At 42.4% G+C, this 20,307-nt stretch overlaps 1 protein-coding gene across 4 annotated transcripts in view; it reads right to left on the bottom strand.

Moving 5' to 3' along the window:
- TRIM8 (tripartite motif containing 8) overlaps positions 1-20,307 on the bottom strand; it is a 77,033-nt gene that overhangs the window by 54,165 nt on the left and 2,561 nt on the right. For all 4 annotated transcript variants that reach the window (XM_077349567.1, XM_077349569.1, XM_077349568.1 and 1 more), the window contains one exon: positions 19,423-20,109. In XM_077349567.1, the coding sequence (XP_077205682.1) occupies positions 19,423-19,992 (570 nt within the window). In that variant the 5' untranslated portion in view covers positions 19,993-20,109. The remainder of the gene's footprint in view (positions 1-19,422; positions 20,110-20,307) is intronic.

The following is a 20,307-nucleotide window of genomic DNA, read 5'->3' as shown; positions in this document are numbered from 1 at the left end:
TAGTAACTGGGTAAAAATGTTCCATAATGAGATGGAAAATAAGTGTGCATGCTATTTGGTTGGTACAGTTATAAATATTCCTAATCTAAGAACAAATTGCAAAGCATAAAATATATGTACAAAATGACCTCTATGGCAGTGGTCCCCAACCCCCGGTCCGGAGACTGGTACCGGTCCGTGGATCAGTCGGTACCAGGCCAAGGCTCCTTCTCATCCTCCTCCCTGGTTGCTGTCTCAGGGGCTGCCATGCCACTCTGCCTCCGGTTCACCTTTGGTGCTTTCCTGTGGCTGTCATGGCTGGGGCTCCCCCTTGGCGTGGCACTGCGCAGCTGCTGCTGGCAGCGACCCCCAGTGGGCGGCGGGAAGTCAGGGGCACTGTCAGGAAAGCAAGCAGAGCAGGGGCTCAAGTGGCAGCAGTGACGTCCCTCGGCAAAAGACTACCCCTCCCAGGCCTCAGTAAAATTGTCAAGTGTTGACTGGTCCCCGGAGATAAAAGGTTGGGAACCACTGCTCTATGGGACTTCCCACGCACATAATCTTTGTCTTAGATGGATTTAGCTTCAACCAAGTCTCACCTAGTCATTCCACCACAACATCCAGGCAGGAGACCAAGACTGGAATTCTGGCTACCAGTCATTCAGGTAAGAGATAGAGAGCTGGGTGTCAGCCGCATATTGATGGCACTCCACTCCAAACCTCCTTACAACCTCTGCCAGAGGGTGCATATAGATGTTAAACAACACTGGGAGAGAATCAACCCTTGTGGAACGCCATAGATTAGAGCCTCACTGATGACCTTTCCTCACCCATGATGAACCTCTAGGACCAACCCTGGAGGAATGTGGAGAACCAGCTCAAGGCCTTTCCCTTATGCCTGCATATATCTCTTGGCATCAATGATGAACCAGAACAGCTTTGGATCTATTCATTTTTCTGGAACAGTATGTAGTTGAAGAAGAACCTTTGACATGTGTGTTCGCCATCCACCTGGCCTGAAGGCATGAAGTAAATAAGCCAAGCTGTATAGCAGTGTCTTCTTGATAAAGCAAATTAACCTTCCCTCCATCCTTATTTAGACAACGAGAAGAAGAGAGGGGATTTAAAATACTGTTCTGCTGAATGGAAACGTTGAAAATTCTCCCTAGAAATTAATGAGAGAATGACCTAGACCATGAGCAATGATAGACAAAGTGGAACACTAGCATGAACATAAAAAACTGATATATATGGAACAACCAGGAACATATACCTGCAACTGAAGAGTCACCTGTGAACTCACTTAGGCCTTCTCAGATTTCCACAGGTATGCTACTCAAAGACAGCTTACACTCACTCCAAGACAATAAAAGATAGACTGCATAATGCCCCTAGAAATAACTATATTTCTGCATGTAGCTCTCTGTATCAGTCTTCTTACTATTTTGGAAGAACTACATCCGCCATTAATCCCTGAATACTTGGGAAGGAGGGAAACAAAACCAACAATTAGCTCTGAGTAGGAAAATCGAAGACAGACAAATCACAGTTGAGTGCACAGGAAGCTGTTATTGAAGAATGGACAGAATAAATTAGGAGCTAGGTCAGAATTTCTTCATTTTATAACACACATATTTGGTACAGAACAGCCTAGAGCAGTGTTTCTTAACTTTTTTTATCATTGAGAAACCCCTGAAACATTGTCCAGACTTTGAGAAACCCCAGAAGTGGTGTGATTATGCAGAATATGGTTGGGAAGCATAGCTGTATACACACCTCCCTGGTGTCCCCCCCCTTCCCACCCCTTCCAGGCTCATCCCTAGCCATTTTGGAAGAAGTGAGTAGGGTCTTATCACCTAATAAATGTGATTAAAGATTAAAACATATTAAAGATTAATTAACTCCCACCCATTCAGGAAAACCCTCCAGGGTTATCAAGAAATGGCCTAGAGCAGTGGTCCCCAACCTTTTTTCACCAGGGACCACTCAACGCCTTTTACTGAGGCCCGGTGGGGGGGGGGAGGTAGTTTACTTCTCTACTCTCAGCCACTGCCCTAACGCTCTCTGATCGCTATGGTAATGTTTAAACATCCCTTCAAAATAAGATACAGACACGCCACAACAATGAAGTGTGTTGTAAAGGGCAGGGGGGGAGGAATGAAGTAAAGGGCTGGGGGGGGGGAGAAGGCGTCCTTCGGGGCCCACCTCCAATTAGTCAAAGGACCACATGTGGTCCGCAGCCCACAGGTTGGGGATCGCTAGCCTAGAGTATCACAAAACTAACTGTCAACTGAATCAAGTTACTCTAGTCCAACCCATCGCGACCCCATGGACAATGATCCTCCAGGCATTCCTGTCCTCTACCATTCCCCAGAGTCCATTTAAGTTTGCACCGACTGCTTCAGTGACTCCATCCAGCCACCTCATTCTCTGTCGTCCCCTTCTTCTTTTGCCCTCGATCGCTCCCAGCATTAGGCTCTTCTCCAGGGAGTCCTTCCTTCTCATGAGGTGGCCAAGTTACTCTTAACTATTGACAAAGAAATCACTTCCAGGTAGGTACTCTGCATACCTTTTCAGAACACCACTCTATATCACAGTGCCCAAATAGCTGTGCCAGGGGGATAAGCTCCAGAAGGCTGCTTCCATGATTTTATCTACCTAGGTATCAATTCCTTCAAAGTCTTTCTTCCTGGATTTTCCATGCCATAATTCATAAAAATGATCAACTTCTTCCTAAAGGGACATATCCTAAATATAAAGTCTTGGCTGTTCTTACATAGTATGGGTATCTCTTTTTTTTCTTACTACAAAGATTCCATAGGAAAGAATATGAAAGAAGTGTCACCTTGAGTTTAAAGTCCATAACTCGTTAAAGGACAAACTTATCCATATGAATTATGCACATGTCAGATAGGAAAGAAAAAAGCCTGTAGTCACAGTCCCAATTGATTTAACAGCAGAGCCATGGGTTACTCCTCATCATGCCTGTACTCAAACAACTTTGATCTGATACAGAACTTTCAATAGCTTTGAAGATGTCTAATATCAACCAGTAGATTGAGTCGATTCAAACTCTATGGCCTTAAACATATCCACATAGCAACACCTGTGCTCTCTGAAAGTGTGTTATGTATATTAAATGTGTTTTTTTTTTACCACTGATCAAGGCTATAGAGGTTGAAACACATCTGGTTTCATGTGCTTCATAGGATACACACATTCATTTGGAATACTTGTAAATATTACAGTCTGATATTCAGACACCAATTTTTAAATTAGCACATTATAATGAATATTTAATTTGCAACTTTAATTTTGGAGCTTTACTCTTTTAAAAAGGGAATATTTTGGGTTGAGTTTTATTGTTTAGTTGAACTTAAAGCCCTACATGGCCTGGGACCAGCATACTAAATGACCGGCTACTCCCCTAAGAACTTATCCAATCGTTATAATCATTTTCTGAGGACCTACTTCAGATGTTCCCACCTCTGGAGATTAGGTATGTGACAGGAAGAAGGCTTTCTCAATCATGTCACCAAAACTTAAACTCTCCCCAAACTCACCTGGCCCCTTCTGATGCTTTCCGCTAATGGAGGAAGACTGTTTCATCCATTGTTTCCTCAATGACCTGTCCTTCCTGTCATATGTTTCAACTGTTATTTATATGTATGTGTACGTGTAGTTTAGCCTACTGTATGCATGTTTTGCTTGACATTGTTTTAATATTTCTTGTTTAGTTTTAATGCTTTTTAAAAATGTGTGTTTTATTATGTAGGTTTTTAATCTGTTAGATACACTGGTTGCCCTGATCAGGGCAGAAAGGCAGGGTATAAACTTTGTAAAGAAATAGATGTGTTGCCAAGCAGAGGCTTAGAGGAAGAAAAAGAAAGTTACATGTGAAAGTATTGAAAAGTCACAGTTTGATGTCTTATCAAGGCACTTTCCAACGCATTATTTGTCTCTTGAAAATGCTGAGTTGAGATCTAGAAGCTGTCTTGCATAAATAAATAAATCCAGTACCAGGAAAATCACCACTTGAGTTGAATGTAATGTATAGTCCTTGTACTAGCCTTCAAAAAATTCCCATGTTGCACTGTAAAATCTAACAGTGAATCGTTTACAAAGTATAGTAAGAGTTAAGGCCTTCTTTAGAAGGTACAGAAGCTTCACCACACATTGATTTAAATGGAATAATGTCCTCTACATTAAAAGTTCGGTGAATGTCTACTGTGCAAAATTACCTCATTTATTTATTATCTTGTAGCCTCAGAAACTGCAGTATACAAGGCACTGCAGTATACAAGGCACTACATGGTTTCCTGTGTTTTTCTCCCTAGATCTTGTTGAACACAATTCCTTCAAATGGCAAAAGAATGCCAAAAAGATATTTTGCTTTATTTTTATATATATCACCCTTCAAATAGACTCAAGGTGACTAAGGAAGATTAAAATACCAGAATAGTAAAACTATACATTTAACTCACAAAAGCCCCACTAAAACTAAGTTACTCAAAATCTCAACTAAGAGAAATTCAGTATTCATTAACCCAAAGAAAAAAAGAACCAACTTTTCTTCTTTAAAAAAAATCCAAAGAATAATAAAGTCCTCTGTATTATCCTGAAGGCTAGGAACAATGGAATCTTATACACAGTATTATGAGTACTGATCAACAAAAAGGGAATAGCCACTAAAACCTGGCTTCTAGCTGATACCAGACAACATGAGGAAATGCCAAAAAAGATGGGCACATACAGGTTTGTATTACTTTAGCTACACACTCTCAATTTCAGTTGTGTGTAGACATAAAACAGGGTTACTAATTAGAATTTTGAAGAAACTGACCAGTCTGAATATCTTGTTGAGTGGCCACTTGTCTAGATCCTAACTAGGGTTGGGCACTTCGGCACCCGGTCTCTCCCGGCGCAGCCAGCACCATGGCACTGGGGGGGAGGGGAGGCATGGGCATTGGAGTGCCGGCAGGCACACACATGCAGGTGTGGAGCTCCGTGCCTCTTTGTGTGCACCCACTGGCACACTGATGCCCGCACCTCCCCTCCTCTCCCCGTGGCGCGGTGCTGGCTGCGCCGGGAGAGACTGGCCACTTCGGGCACCAAAGCGCCCGACCCTAACTAACTCCTGGAATGCTTGTGGTCCCCATCTCCTTAGACAGCTATCCATAGGAACACACTCACAGCCATGTTCTGGGGTGCCAGTGAAGTTTCCTTTCTGGGTAGGCAATTGTCCTTCTGCAAGTTCAGGTGTCATGTAGTATCTTTATATGAGTGTTTCTGCTACCATCAAATGACTAACATTAAAGAAAGCATTAAGGTACAACTTCAGCAAGATTTAACAGAATTTTAAGGCATATTGAGCCTACTGTTGAACTGGCTGGTGAGAACTTACAGTTAAACAAAGATATATCAAGAGAGTTAGCTTATTTTATGTGTTATATATGGCTGTTCCTCATGAATAGGCCTCTCTGAGAAAGTTCTATCTTACTGGGGAATACTTATTTATCTGCCATTTTGACCACTCTGAGTGCTGTGGAAAGGCCAAAGGGCAAGACGCTAATACTTCTGCTCACTGAAATAAAACTAAAATAAAGCTCTTGTTTGATTATCTTATTTGCAAACAGAAATAAACATTCATGTCTACTGACACTATGGAATTGCCTTGTTCTCTCATAGATACTGTGAAGGCTAGAGTCTTTATTTAAAAAAGGAACCTTGTTAAGACTTACATTTCAGAATGAACTAATACTTAACCTTCTTAGGGACTAAGTCTGCAAAATATATTTTCTTTTTCTCCCATAGTACTGTGTCTATGGCCTGGAGTCAATCAGCTCCATAGCATTTTGTCACGTTTGTTGAGGGTAATATATACTAGAAGAGTGCTTGTCAAAATCTAGAATGAGACATCAAAGTAGGTTGTGAAGCCTCCAAAAGCAGGTCAAAGGCCAGGCATCCCTAATGGCAGTTTGTGTCCTCTCTATCCTTCTCTTTCCTTTCTCCTCATTAGTTTCTCACAATCTCATCTCCCCTTCCCTTGCAAAAAGTAATGAGAAAAAATTCACCAGGCAACTTCATGGTAGTAGCGGAAAGAAGGTGTGGGAGGTGGAGGGTAAGTTGGAATTGTTTAGCATGCCATTGAAAAACCAGCTAAGGAGAGAAGGCATGTGCCTGCATGGTCTCTGTCTTGGTACTGCTTCCTTCAGCAGCTCATTCTCTTACCTAACCCCCTGCTTGGCTCCACTGCTATGTTCACCTGGACAATGAATTGCTTTCATGGGTCAGCATGAGCCTAAACGTATTCTGTGGTAATAATTCATTTCAGTTCTTGAAATGCGTCCTGGTATTTGGGGGACCACTGCAGCTTGCTCCCAGGCCACTTCACACACACACCTTCATTGTCAGGAGATCCATACAAGGTATATTCAGATATGCAGGTCACCATCCTAAAATGACTGGGAGCAACTGCACAAGAAGCCTTTCAGTGGAGTATACTACATAGCATAACCCTTTGAAATGGTATACATGACCCATCTTGCCTTTGAAGCGGTCTTCTACATTCCTATTGGGACCTACACAAGCAAGGCAAGCCCAGAGTGCTGTGTTTCTTTTAGAGGTGTTGTCCGATATAGTACTATTCCAACTCTGCTCTCCTTGATCCAATACAGGGGTTGGATAAACAGCTGAAATTTACAGGGCTGATTTGGCTGTGAGATCTGTGGGTTTTTTTTTAATTGTTTAAATTATTTCCTTTTTGGAAGCTATGAACCCATCGATGGGGAGAAAAGCAAGATATAAATAACTATGGCTCCATTAAAAGAGTTTTAAATAGGGATGAAAATTAGACTTCAGTATGGCAAAGCGTTTCTTGAGTGATTCATTATAATAAAAGTTATTGGGCCAAAAGCAGAGCTTCAAAACTTCTGAGTTAATTAAATATATGTGTGTATGTAGTCTAAATTTGTTAAACATTTATTGGGTATATGACCATAGACTATTATGTCGAACCCTCCTCCCAAAATGGCCAATGATGGGCCTGGAGGAGGTCCAGGTGGGCACATACACAGCTATGCTACGCAATCATAGTCTACATAATTGCACCATTTCTGGGGTTTCTCAAAGCTTGAAGAATGTTTCAGGGGATTCTCAACAGTAAAAAAGTTGAGAAAGGCTGGTCTAGCACTAAAGTGCAGGAGTTAAACTGCTAAAAAAAAAACCCAAAATATACCTTGCTGCAGAAAAGGCTGGGGGAGGGGGAAGCAGCATGAAAGGGCAGAGTGCTTCAGACACAGCTCATAAACAAATTTAAATATGCTGCCTGAAACCTCTGTCTCCATGTTGTTTTACAAGGAATTGGGCCAGCAACAGCTAACAGTTTTAAAAAGCAATGTGAAAGTGACCATAATGATATATACCTTTTGTTCCAAGTGACTGAAGCACTGATGGTTTTGATTGTTGACAATGCTCCTCACAAATATTATATAACTGCCCCCCCCTTACACTCCTGTGATTTCCCTAGAAACCTGAATACACACTATAGTCAGCAATCGCTGGAATTCCTTAGAAGTCTTCCATTCTTGCAACTGACCACTTGCAGCATTCTTTTAAATTCAGATTACATTTTATCAAAATATATATAAAGAAAAACTGTTTTTTGCAGAAAAAGTTACAAAGCCTGACCACACAAGTCCGGCAGCAACCAAATTTAGGAAGTCAATAAAGTCAAATTAATAATTAGGTACTGGTTTATTTTAAACCATTTCTACAGTTGTGAAGAAGCCTGGCAGTGGGAATTCTATGGAGTGACAAGTGTTAAAAGTACATCATTTAAGAGAACACAGAGTTTTGCTAACTTTCAGCCCTTCCGCCCTAGAAATATTCAACATTCGGAGATCTTCTCTGGCACTTTGCAGCATTTAGGTTCTCTGCTGTACAGAGTATTTTAGAATTGCACAAGTGGTAATTCACAGAAATAGCCTGTCTTCATTCCATACAGAGCTCATATCAAGCTTTTAGTTTGTCAGCACTTGAAATAGAAATGTATTTAACAAAAAAAAGATCACTATTTTACATGTAAGTTGCAAGAATGACATAAAACCCAGCTATTTTGCCTTCCCAAGATTAACAGGAAACAAGACAAGAACAAAAACACTTTGACCATGGAGATTGGATCTTCATTGAGAACACACACATGCAAGACCAGCATTTCTCCTGGCCCTTCTCTCCCGGTAGGATGCTTAGGGCTGATCCTGCATTGAGCAGGGGGTTGGACTAGATGGCCTGTATGGCCCCTTCCAACTCTATGATTCTAGGTAACCCAACTCCATTATGCCTTGAGCCTGCTTCTCAGAAAACAGCAACCAGCAACCATATTCAGGTTTTTTTTTAATTAACCCACCAGCTAGTCAGACCCGGACCACCTTCTACCCACTGGCTGGGGCAAAAAGCACCAGTCTGCTGAGCAGGAGTCTTCCCAACAAGTGGAGACTTCAGGAGCTGTTCACAGAAGCATTTTTTTTAAGTTCTGACACAATTACAGTTGGCAGGCTCCCAATTCAAAGCATTCTTCCCCCATCACATTGCCCCTGGCAGACTATGCAGCACAGGAATGACTCAGACGACATTGTACAGAATAGCCCTTCTGGAAAGCTGCTGAACCTTCAGCAAATGTCCTCTCCCTGACATGTTTTTTATGGAGTACAATAGTTGTCAGCCCCTCTTATCTCAGACTTTCTGCTTCTTCATTTGCGGGTACACAGTTGCAGAGAAGGAAGACTAAACTCCAGGTCTGTAATCAAGTCTTTCTTAAAAAAAAAAATCAGGTACCATAAGAGCAAACTAAATACATAACTTCAACTGTACAGCACAAACATCAACCTGCAAATAAGTACTAGAAACATGAGACCTACTACACATTGTGCCATTTCAATATGTAGAATTTGGGCAGGAGGTAATTCTGCTTTGGAACACTAAGACTGCTGAGAAACGCATTTTTAATATTCCCCCATATCTGAGATCTAATAGTGGTCAGAATTTCAGACTAGGCTCTGCACGACCCCGGCTTTCATCAACCTTTCGCCTTCCTTACACAGAAACTTGCCGGGTGATCTTGAGTGAGTCACATGCTGTCATCCTAACCTACCCCATAGGGTTGTTGTGAGGATAAAATGGAGGAGGAGAGAATATTGTAATCTGCTCTGGGTCCCCACTAGAAAGAAAGGTGGGCTATAAATAAATTAATGCAAATGCATATGTTGGAGAAGCACTGCATAAATGAATAGTAAATGAAAACACTGTGTACCCAAAGGTGGCACATCCAGAAAAAAAAAGTAAAAGAGAAGTCTCTCCCCACCCCCTGCACATATGTATGTTTATTATATGCAGTAGCTTTTTATTTTGAATGATGATTTAAAAGGCTTTCCCCTACATACTATCTCCTGCTAGCAACCCAACAGAGCACAACCCAGATTTTTGCTTCTTCGATCTACCTCCTCATTCTCTAGAAGTCTCTAGCAGCTTTTCCACACAGCATAAAGATGCTACAAACAGTGAACATTGAGGGGCAATGCAAGTTTTTTTTGGGGGGGGGAGTTTTAAATGAAGAGGCAGGGTCAGTCAGGCAGCCTCTAGGTAATTCACATAAGAAAGCTTCTGGCTTCCCCCATAACATATGGCCCAACTGCCTAATAATGCTTGGCATCAGGCTATCAGACACACACCACAGTGGGGGGAGGGGAGGATGAAAGGGCGAGGAACAGCGAAGCTCTACGGAAGCGAGCACCTTTTATTCCTGCTCCCAGCCAATCATGGATGCATTTGCTACCCGACAGCCCTCATCCTCTGCCTGGTTTTGATGCACGGGAGAGCGCAGCATGGGAAGTGGCTTGGATCAAGAGCAATCCCAATGAAGGGCTCCGAGAAAGGAAAGAAAGGAGAGCCTCTTTCAGCAAGGAACTGTAAGGAAAGCACAGCTCACAAGGGAAAGAAGAAACTAGAGCAAGCTTACCAAACAATGTAGACCCACACTAAAAAGCGCGTCTTCTGCCCTTTTAATTAGCAGGAGGTCAGAGAAAATGTCAAGCTCTGCCATCGAGTTCCTCTGTTCAGAGGAGAAAATTAGACTTTTAAATGAAGGTGCCTTTGGCCTTTTCAGTGGGATTCATAGGAGGGGAAAGAATGGTTCGCCATGCCTTTGCGCACCCTATGGCTGCGCTCAATGGCACAGATGCGACGGAGGGTCAGACCAATATAGCACCAAAATTTATCATTGCCAAGCTATTTCCACAGCCCTTGAGAAAGTTGGGGGTAGATCTGCTGGTCCAGAGGGGAATACCTTGTCAAATCACACCTACCACGTCCGTCCTTGGAACTGAACGAATGTCAAATGCTACAGCAGCAGATGACCACTTTCTGCTTTTCTGTGCCTTCAAGCATAGCCTGAGGAGGACGGGGCATCAAGGGGAGCCACAAACTACAGCTTTATTCCCCCTTCTATCCACAGGGGGATTCAGTGGTGCTCATGTGCTCTCATATGCTCTTTTCTCCCTTACTGGTAAACATATCAATTAAGCTTAAGAGTACTGAGGATACAGCACAAGCCCACTTCTCACTGGCAAGCCATCCTTCACATCATCCATCATCTATGCGCCGCCTCCTCACCAGCTCCTGTCACAGGCCGTCACCCTGGACCTGCACATTCTGAATCATCAGCTTCATGCATTTGTTTCCACTGGAAGCTAAACCTACCCCCTTCTAACATCTGCCTCCTTTTCTTGGTTGACACAACATAAAGCATACAGGGGTGGGGGCAGTGACAGTTACTTAACTGCGATACAACCACAGAGAGGAGGCTTGCCTTCAAAGCTCAGTAGACATGCAGAAAAAAGGAGCAGAAGAACCCGCTTAGTGAAATGCAAGGTCATTTTAAGCCCAGGACTCCTCGGGCTCTTCTGACTTAACACCAGGCAAGGTGTAGTCTCCTGTGCGAATGAAGACCTCAGAAGCAAAGCCGTCAGCATCGGTGACGGTTAAGAAACCTTAATCTCACGGATTCCTACAAAGCAGCCCTTTCTGCTATCTCATAAATTTAATTTCCTGCCTTCTACATTTCCATGAAAACAAAAGCCCGGTTTAAAGAATTTGGTCTGTCCAGACAAATCAATCAGGAAGAACCAGCGAAGGGGGAGGAGAATGAGGCTTGAGGGAGCGATGGCAGATTTGCTGAGATCATACAAATAATGAAAGAGTACATATGGGCAGCCTGCCCAATGGAGAGAGAGCAGGATATTCAGCAGTACTCAGCCAGCATTAGCGATAGGGAAGGAGTAATAGTGCAGCAAGTTAGAGTGGAATAGCAAGACTGAATCCTTTCCAGTAAGGTAGGAATGGGAAAGACAGCCTGTGGGATTAACACAAGCTATAGCAGCCAAAGAGACCGGCCAATTAATAATGCACAGTATAGGTCATCTCAAAGAACCTGGTACACCCTCTTGTCCATGCAAGCATACCCACATATAAGCAGAAAGGAGTGAGTGAGTAGAATAGACAACCATTTGACATTCGGCCTATGGAAGGAACAAAATACCACTCTTCAGCATAACAAACAACTAGAAGACCATCCTTATAAACAATTGAATAGCTGAACTATTCCGTTTTCTTGTTGCTGTGTGGTATGCGTTCTAGTGAAATCACTTCTGAATTTTTAAACACACTGGAAATTACGGGGTCCTCTGCCATAAGGGTTTGCCCTTGCAAACCTTATATTATAGAAAACAAATCCTTTTCTCTGAAAGCCTGGCAAAATGTCATTGGCAAAATGTCATTGGCAAAATGGGGGCCTTCAGTGGTTGGCTGCAGCTACTGAGAAAAAAGAGATCCGGATATGCCATTTGCAAGCTCTGGCTTTGCCTATTTTGGGAACACAAGTTAGTGCAGTTCATGCAGGAGGCCTGAAAATCTCTCCCCAACCCTCTCCACCATTCTTGTGCAACGCTGCAGTTTTTAGGCCTGGACCTCTTTCCCAAAGGTCACTCCTTTCAATACTCTCTACCCTCACAGAAATCAATTTGTGATGGACAAACTCATCACCTACCCACCAATTTCAGAAAACAGAGTTTTGGCTTCTTTCATTAGACATAACAGAATGGGCTTTGTCTTCCATAAAACAGATATCTCTATCCACCCTACATGGACATTTCACAATCAAAAGCAAAGCCTTTCTACTTACTGGCTATAGCAGAACTGCAGCAGTAAGACAGCATTCCTTTTACACAGCCTACACAGTAACCAATGAACATTTTGCTGTCATAAACATTCTGTATACACAGACTTTTACGTTGCCAAAAATAAATGTTCATTTTGGGAGTGGGAGAAGATGCTGTATATACGATGTTTTAGTTTTACATGTAACAACATTAAGTCAATAGCATGCAGCCCAGAACATGGGGTAATTTTTAATGTGCCACTTCCATCCTATGTTACATTTTAAAAGGGCATTTTAAAAGGCTACTTACTTGAGTGGCTGCTCTATTGTATAACAACAACCTGAGCCAATACAGGCTTACTATTTGAGGCTTTCATCCAGGGGCGGCACTGAAGACAAGCTAGGGCAAAAACAACTCTTCAGCATGCAAAATAAGCACTAAAAACAACAGGGTCCTTAATATTACAAATGGAAGACATCAATCAGGAAATGGCTCAAAGAGAGGGCCCTTTCAAAGACACCAGATGAGGACAAACCACAGGCTGCTGCAAATTACAGAGACTTCTTAACTGCCAGATATTTCAAGACTAATCCTGGGTCAGATAATTTTAGCTCTATTTTTTTTTCGACTGAACAGTAGCTTTGAAGGTAGTCCAAAAATATAACTATAACTAACTAGAGGTTAAATGAGCAAGTCCTGACATCTACACCCATCCTGGCCCTTGTACGGGAGCCTAAAAATGTTTTGATTTTTTAAATTGTTCAAACAGATCTGGCCCCCAGTGTTGGCTCCAATCTATACTATATACTAAAAGTTCTGATACTGCTGTCCAACTCCAGCACCCAGGAGTTTTCAATGTTTTTCCAGGCCTTTTAAGGAGAGCTAGGATTTTTTTTTTTTTTACAGCAAGAGACGGACAGCTAACTGCTCTGAGGAAGCATATTGAACCAAGGGCTACAGCAGCACCTGTCCTGAGTAGCAGGCCCCTGGTCCAAGAACTTTCCAAGTACATCTGTCACATGTCAGAGATAGAGCCAACCCAGAAACACACGTCTGCCATTCTTTCCTTAATCAGTAGAATTACATTTTAATCTTCTGCTTCATCATTTACTTTCTGCTCCAGAAAATTTATTTCAGTAATGTTTCCTGAAAATTGCTGCTGGCAAATGATAGATGCTTCGCAAGAGCTTCTATCTTCTGCAAGCTAAGATAAGCTTTGCAAGAGATCAGTGATTCTCTAAGATGTAGGATTCTAAAAAAGAATTTGAATGCTCCCCAGTTGTACTCTGTGCCTCCTGGGACAACCAACCCTCTGGAATGTTCCTGGGAGTGCCAGTGCTTGAAAATCTAAGAAGAGATTTTCCTTTCATTGCTGACCTAAGTGTTTGTCACAGATCAAAAAGCTCCATCTACCTATTTGAACATAAATCCCCTATAATTTAGTCATTTTAAATTGCATGTACCTTCTAAATATGCCCTGATGGAACCCCCCCCCCCAAAAAAAAAAACTGGGCTACTGTGATTGCTACGTCTTAAAGTTGTGTCTTGGTTTATTTCCTTTCGTATTGGCTTGCTGATCTGCAGCATGCTAGAAAGAGGCATAGATGAAGTCCTTATCTTCAAATGTCAACATTTCTCAACTCACAACATTAAGGTAACATTTTTAATAGGATATCTCAAAATAAGCTTCATGTACATGTGCAGGATTTTAAGGAACCATTACTGTAATCTATGTCACTACATATGCTACGTATGTGGTTACTTAATTTATAGCCATCTTTTCTCACCAAGATTCAAGGCAGATTACATGCTTCTAATTGGCCACTGGAGGTCCATTTGACTTTGCAGAATTTTTAAAAGTTGTTGTAGCAGCTGCCAATATAGGATCTTCACAATGTGACTGAAGGAAAGCTATGGGCTGTAAAAAATATTTTGAAATATATTTATAAAGGCACCCTATTAAACAGCACTTCTGCCAGAAATGTAGAAGGGTTACTAATCCAGTTAGGAATGTCCTCAATCCCTAACATTATGTACCCCAAGCATGTAGTATGAGATAACTGGCAGTGGGATTGCAAACATTAGGAAACAGTATAAAAAGCTTCAGACATATGTCAAACTATGCAGAGAGAGAAGTTAACAGAATTAGAACACTATATAGTAAGAGCAGCATAATATATAAAGCAAACATAATATACATACCATAAAAGTGTTATAGAATATAGTCCTGATCTATTATAGAAACACCTTTCTGACCCTTCCCTCTGTACTACAGCCCTATTCCCTAAGTAAAAATGTTCTCCTGGATTATTCTGCTTTAAATAGTTCGTAGGATGAGAAGTGCGGGAGATTCCTGGCTTCCTCAGGGAGGCCATTTCATAAGGTGGAGTCTATTTTTATTTTTTATATATATCCTTTTGCACTGTTTATCGGATCTCTCATGCTATTCTGCTTATGCTGTTTTATACTCTGTGATCCATCTGGAGTCTCCATGAGAAGGGTGGACTATGAAGAGAAAATTTCACCTCTGGAATTTCCCAGAGCAAAAAATGTTCTAATTTTTAAAAAATCAAGAAGATAATTTTGTTTGTGCCTATCAACAAAGCAACTTCCCATTCATTAGCCATTCCTAGACTCTTTACAATATCTAACCAAAGACCAATGTGCCATTAGCCTCTTTGTTAAATTGTGCCAAGAATGCCATCAGGACATTTGCATTTAAGCATGCACACCCACACACTTAAGTGAGATGACTCCACCTCCTTGCATACCCACTGCCTCCTTTATCCACAAATCTTGACTTCACAAGTTTCAATTCCTGGAAGCCAATAACACTGTTCAAAACCTGCACTATTTGTATTTAGGTCACACACATGAACCTTACAAAGGTAAAACACACAAAACTTTCCCCTCTCAACTCTATATTTTAAGGCTGAACAGCAGATTTTAAAATTTTCAGCTTACAAAAAATTACATCAGGGCCTCAGCTGAGTGTTCCTGAAGTTACTCAGCTGCTCTCTGGGGACTGACATCAGGATGCCTCATTCCAGTTCTTAATATCTCCCACTGTACCATTTCAAATCCTTATCCTAGAACTCATTAAAAAATACGGTTGAAAGCTTAATAGGCATAAAGAATGCTATTCAATCTGCCACCCTATGAGTTTGCAACAAAAAAGAGAGGAAACCTTAAAGACATCTTTGTATATTAACAGAACCAGCTACCCTATAATATTTATATCAAACATTTTACCCCACCTTCCCTTTAATGCTTAGCGAAGTTTACAAATAAAAAAATATAATATCAAAACCACAAATACTAAGTCACTTCTATCTATCTTTGCAAAAGAGTCAGAGAAATAATATACAATGATGTTTCCAGAGAGACTGGAATTATTATTTTGAAAGAGAAAGAGAAAGAAGAGAAAGAGAGCTCTTTCCTAGAACAGTGAGACAATGGCTGGGATGCAGGACATTCCAGGAAATCAGGTAAACTTAAAGGACCAGGTGTACTGATGCTTCTTCAGTGAAGAACTAACTTTCAAGCAAGGGCGATAGAAAGTCAAGTGGCAGACGGGGGAAAGACAAAGTGTGGATGGCCATCAGCTACTTGCTCTTACATTAAATGCTATATAGTAAACATCAAGATGCATGGGAGTACGAGAAAAGAAGCAGGCTGCTGCTGCCCCGATCAGCATCCCATCTGAATTTCAACTGTAGGGGAAACAAAGAAAGGGAAAACAGAGGCAACACCAGTAAGGGGATCACTGCAAGAAATACAGTTACGCATACTACAGTTCCATTCATAAGCATACTGTGCAAATGGCAACTCCTCCTCTTTCAAGGAGCACTGGTATCCATTGGCAGGTCATGATGCAAGGAGAACTGCACACAAGCCTAGCTTCCCAATTCTGATGAAGAGCAGCAAGCCCAGAGACAAATTTGCTGCGGGTGGATAAGATTTAGAAGTGCTTCCAGAGACCAAGTAGCCTCAGAACAAGCAGTCGGCCACTTCGCTTCGGCAGAGCTAAGAAAAGCTGAGGTTCCCCGCTCTGCACAGCATACAGGCCTGCAGTCTCAAGAATAGAACCAAAGTCACCCACCCCTGCATAAGGGCAGAGTTCAGTTGCTTCAGCTGCTCCAGCCTACTGCTATGTATTCAGGCAAATCCCCGCTGGAAATTCTGGAAGGACTTTTGAGCAACTCACACAGAATGTGTCCTGGCTATTGCCAGCGGGGAAACTAAAATGGGGTTAGATGACTGTAGGTTTCCACATTAAGAGCCTCCAGCAAGAAAAGAAAGCACAGGGCAAGCCTCAAGCAGTGGATGGGTGTGGACATGACTAAAAATTCCTAAAACTTGACTCATTAAAAGGCAAAAAAAAAGAGCTAGCTCTCGACTGAATTGCTACTGGGATTTGCTCAGCTCAGGACAAGAGTCACATCACCATCTGGGGGGGGGGGGAAGCCATCTTTTTCTTTTTGACCCAGCATTCCTCCCCCCTCTCCCTCCGGGATGGCTATTAATAGAAATAAAAGAGGTGGTGGGGAGAAGCCATGCCTTTTCCTTTCCCCCAAAGCCTTGCTGGAGCTTCCTTCTTCCTGTGTGGGTGTGATAGAGCCGCCAGTACCTCCATTGAGGTTGTCAGCCTTCCAACAAACCCCAGAGGGGAAGAAAATAGCCTTCCTGTTCAAACACACAGTCTCCTCTTTCTACACACCACATGCCTCTCCCCCATCAGGGCCCGGCCGTCCAATTGGAGAATAATTAGATAGCAATTTTATTTATGACTCCTTCCATCACCACCCCCATTTTTAGTGGATAAATGGTGACTCATTTTGGCTGAGTTAGAATACACAGGAAGTTGTCTGTTTTACAGCCACTGCTGCTCATTTGTTGTTAAATATTTATCCTACACACGGTGCTCCTCGTAAGTAATCCAAGGGCCTGTCTGGGCTGCTTTCAGGGATTTCAAAGTTGCTGGATTAGACCTGAAAAACAAAGCAGTGGCCCAAGCAGGAAGGAACAAGGGGGAAATGCTAGACAGCCATTCCGTGAAGAGTTATAATGTTCAACACCTGCATGCCATTCTATCTGCGCCACAGACGGAGCTCAAACAAGCAAGCAGGCGTTTAGCAACAACTTAAAAGCCAACAAGGTTTTGATCCAGCACAGGCTTGCATAAAAGCTTATGCTGGAAGGAAACTGTTACTCTTTTAGGTGCCACTAGACTTCTGCTCATTTTTGCTGCAACAGATTCATATGGCTTATCCCTCTCTGGAACTAATGCAGAATTCAAGGGTAGTATATGGAACATGAGTCCAGAATAAATACATCTCGTTTCCAATCACCAATGCAAATTAGAAACCTCCAAACACAAATATGCATTAATGGAGAGGGCATTTATCATTTTAGCAATCTTTGAAAGCAGCCTTTTGTATACTGTCAGAATCATATGGGGTAACTACCCCTGAGCTATACTGGAAGTGTGGGATATACAAATAAAGATTTATTATTTGTTTATTTTTGTAAAATTAAGTCATCCTGAGAACAGAGCCACACTGAGATCGTGTAGCCTAGCTACTCCACCCACAAACAAAAATCCTTCCTCATTTCTACTGCCCCACCCCACAAAACAAAAATCCCTTTTTATTCCAAGCTTCAACCCAACATTAAAAAGAAATCTGATCTGCTCTGGAAGAGCCTTACCTATCCCACCCACCCCCCTCATTTCACAGTTACTGCAACGTTAGCAGGAAGCTGCCGGGACATTGGTTACAGACACATTCCCTTCCCCCAACACGAAACAGCAGGACAGCAGCTTGTCACTGGAGTACGCTTCCCTATCTGGACAGCCAGGAAGATATGGGTTACACCTCCTTCCATTGCATCAAGGCAAAGCATCACACAAGAGGGATGAATTCACATCTAGCTTCCCCTTCACAAGAACCTTGGCCAGAAAAGGATGTGGGGTGGGGGTGGGGGTGGAGAAGATGATTTGACACTGGTAAGTCTTACAAGAATTAGGCTGGGCTTTCATTAAGGCTTTGCTGCCAACCTTTGGGAGCAAAGCTGTCTGAAACCAGTTTTCAGTGCATTCAAACCTTTGAGGCCACTGGACTCCTCTCCCCCCCCCCCACACACACACACTCCCCACCATGCTCACATCACTCACCTGGGAAGAGCAATAGGGATGGGCCATTGAAAAGGTCTCCAAGGCAAGCCAAAGAGCAATGGACATTTTTTAATCAATTGGGGGGGGGAGTTGCCAACAAGAGCACAGCATCAGTGACCAGTAAAAAAAGTGAACACTGGAGAAACCTTGTATACCTGCTAATGGGCCCGTGCTCATCTCCAATCATGAACAAACAATCTGCAGCTTTAGGGGATTTCCTCCTTTTCTCTTGCTTGTTTGCAAAGCAGTTAGATCTGAAGATCCCATTGTTTCCACAGGGGGACAACCAATCTCAGGGACCACGACCACATTTTCTTCCTGTACTTCACACTATTGTTTGAACAACCACATTCATACTGAAAGAAGTCCTCCCCCACCTTCTTCTCGCTGTTTTTCCTCTCCATCACATCCTGCTCAGCAAGGGTCCATTTTCCTGCATGCATTTCTAATGAAGCCCGAAAAGATCATGTCTGCCTCTGTTTACTTCCCCATTTTCATCACTTTGAAGACATCAGGATAGCTCTGGGATATAGCCAGAGCAAGGCTATTTCTGAACAACCTGCAGAAAATTCTGTCAGCAAAAGCAGGGAGATATATTCTGTAGGTCTTGCAAGAGAGGATTGGGGGTAGGGGAAATCCTCCATATTAAGTTAAAAGAAAACCTCGTTGGATGGATTTGTTCAGCTGGGTGATTTAAAACACACACAACACTGCATTTGAGTTAAGAAGCCACCTCTCTCATCAAGACCACCACTATTCTTAATAGAAGTCAAGTCAGAAAGCAGAGGTACTAGAGCCAGTAGTGACATTTTAAAATATGTAGTCAAGAAATGCACAGAAAACTCTCATTGCACACGTGTTTTTGTACTGTTCCCTCCTTGGCCTCTGACTATGTGTGGCAGAATTTGTTTCAAGGGCTTTACATCATTTTTAGAAAATGGAGATTGCTGGAGGCATGAACTTTGTGATAGTTTCCTTTTGTATCACAACAGTCACACCCCATTTGTATTTTGCCAACTGAAAAAGCAGCTTTAGAGAGGAGTTGTACTCCACACTTACCCTGATCTCATTGCGCCGGATCTCCACGTCACATATGGAGTGTCCTTGGTGTGCCCCACTGTAGTAGCAGCAGAATTGGCAAACAGCAACCTGCTCAGCCTCGCAGTGGTACAGCCGGTAGGCATTGTGCTGGGGGCAGCTCCAGGCCCTGACGTCATCTGCCTCCACCAGGAGGTGCCCACGCGCTGTGGAGGGCTGCTGCAGGTGTGTCTGAACATGGGACTGGCAGCACGGAGCCTCACACCTCAAGCAGATCTTCTGGGCAGGCAAAGGTGGCCCACGGCGGCAAAAGACACAATGTAAGACTGTGGGGGTCTTTTCCAGGTTGAGTGAGTTGAATTTCTCTACGATGTTGGTTAGCTTTAAGTTCTTCTCAAGGTTGGGCTTCTGGTTGTAGGCCTGGTTACATTCAGGACAACGCACCAGCCCTGTCTCTTTGGCCCATGCCTCTCCTATGCATCCCCTACAAAAATTGTGCTTACAAGGAAGCTGGACAGGTTCCACAAAGACATGCAAGCAAATGGGACATATAAGTTCTTCTTCAAAGCAGTTCTTCCAGTTTTCAGCCATGTCTCAGACCACAGAAATCTTGGGTTTTTATGAAAATTATCTTTTAAAAAGTCAGATTTTGGTCTACCGACGTGGATGATGACTCTGCACTTTTGCAAGAGAAAGGCCACTAAGTTGCTAATAAAATCAAGACAAAAAATTAAGAGATAAAATTAAAAGCTGAACCTCCTAAAATTCAAAATAAAATACCTCCTCCTCCCAAAAAACCCACAAAATTCCAATAGAATGCAATTCACAGTTGGTATTGAAAATGCAAATCACAGATACATCAAAATCATTAATTTTAACTCTCACAAAACTTATTATTTTCCATTC

The sequence above is a fragment of the Paroedura picta genome, chromosome 8 (genome assembly GCF_049243985.1).
Source record: "Paroedura picta isolate Pp20150507F chromosome 8, Ppicta_v3.0, whole genome shotgun sequence".
NCBI classification, from domain to species: domain Eukaryota; kingdom Metazoa; phylum Chordata; class Lepidosauria; order Squamata; family Gekkonidae; genus Paroedura; species Paroedura picta.
The sequence above is the reverse complement of the archived record's forward strand: the minus strand, read 5'-3'. Positions and strand labels throughout refer to the sequence as shown.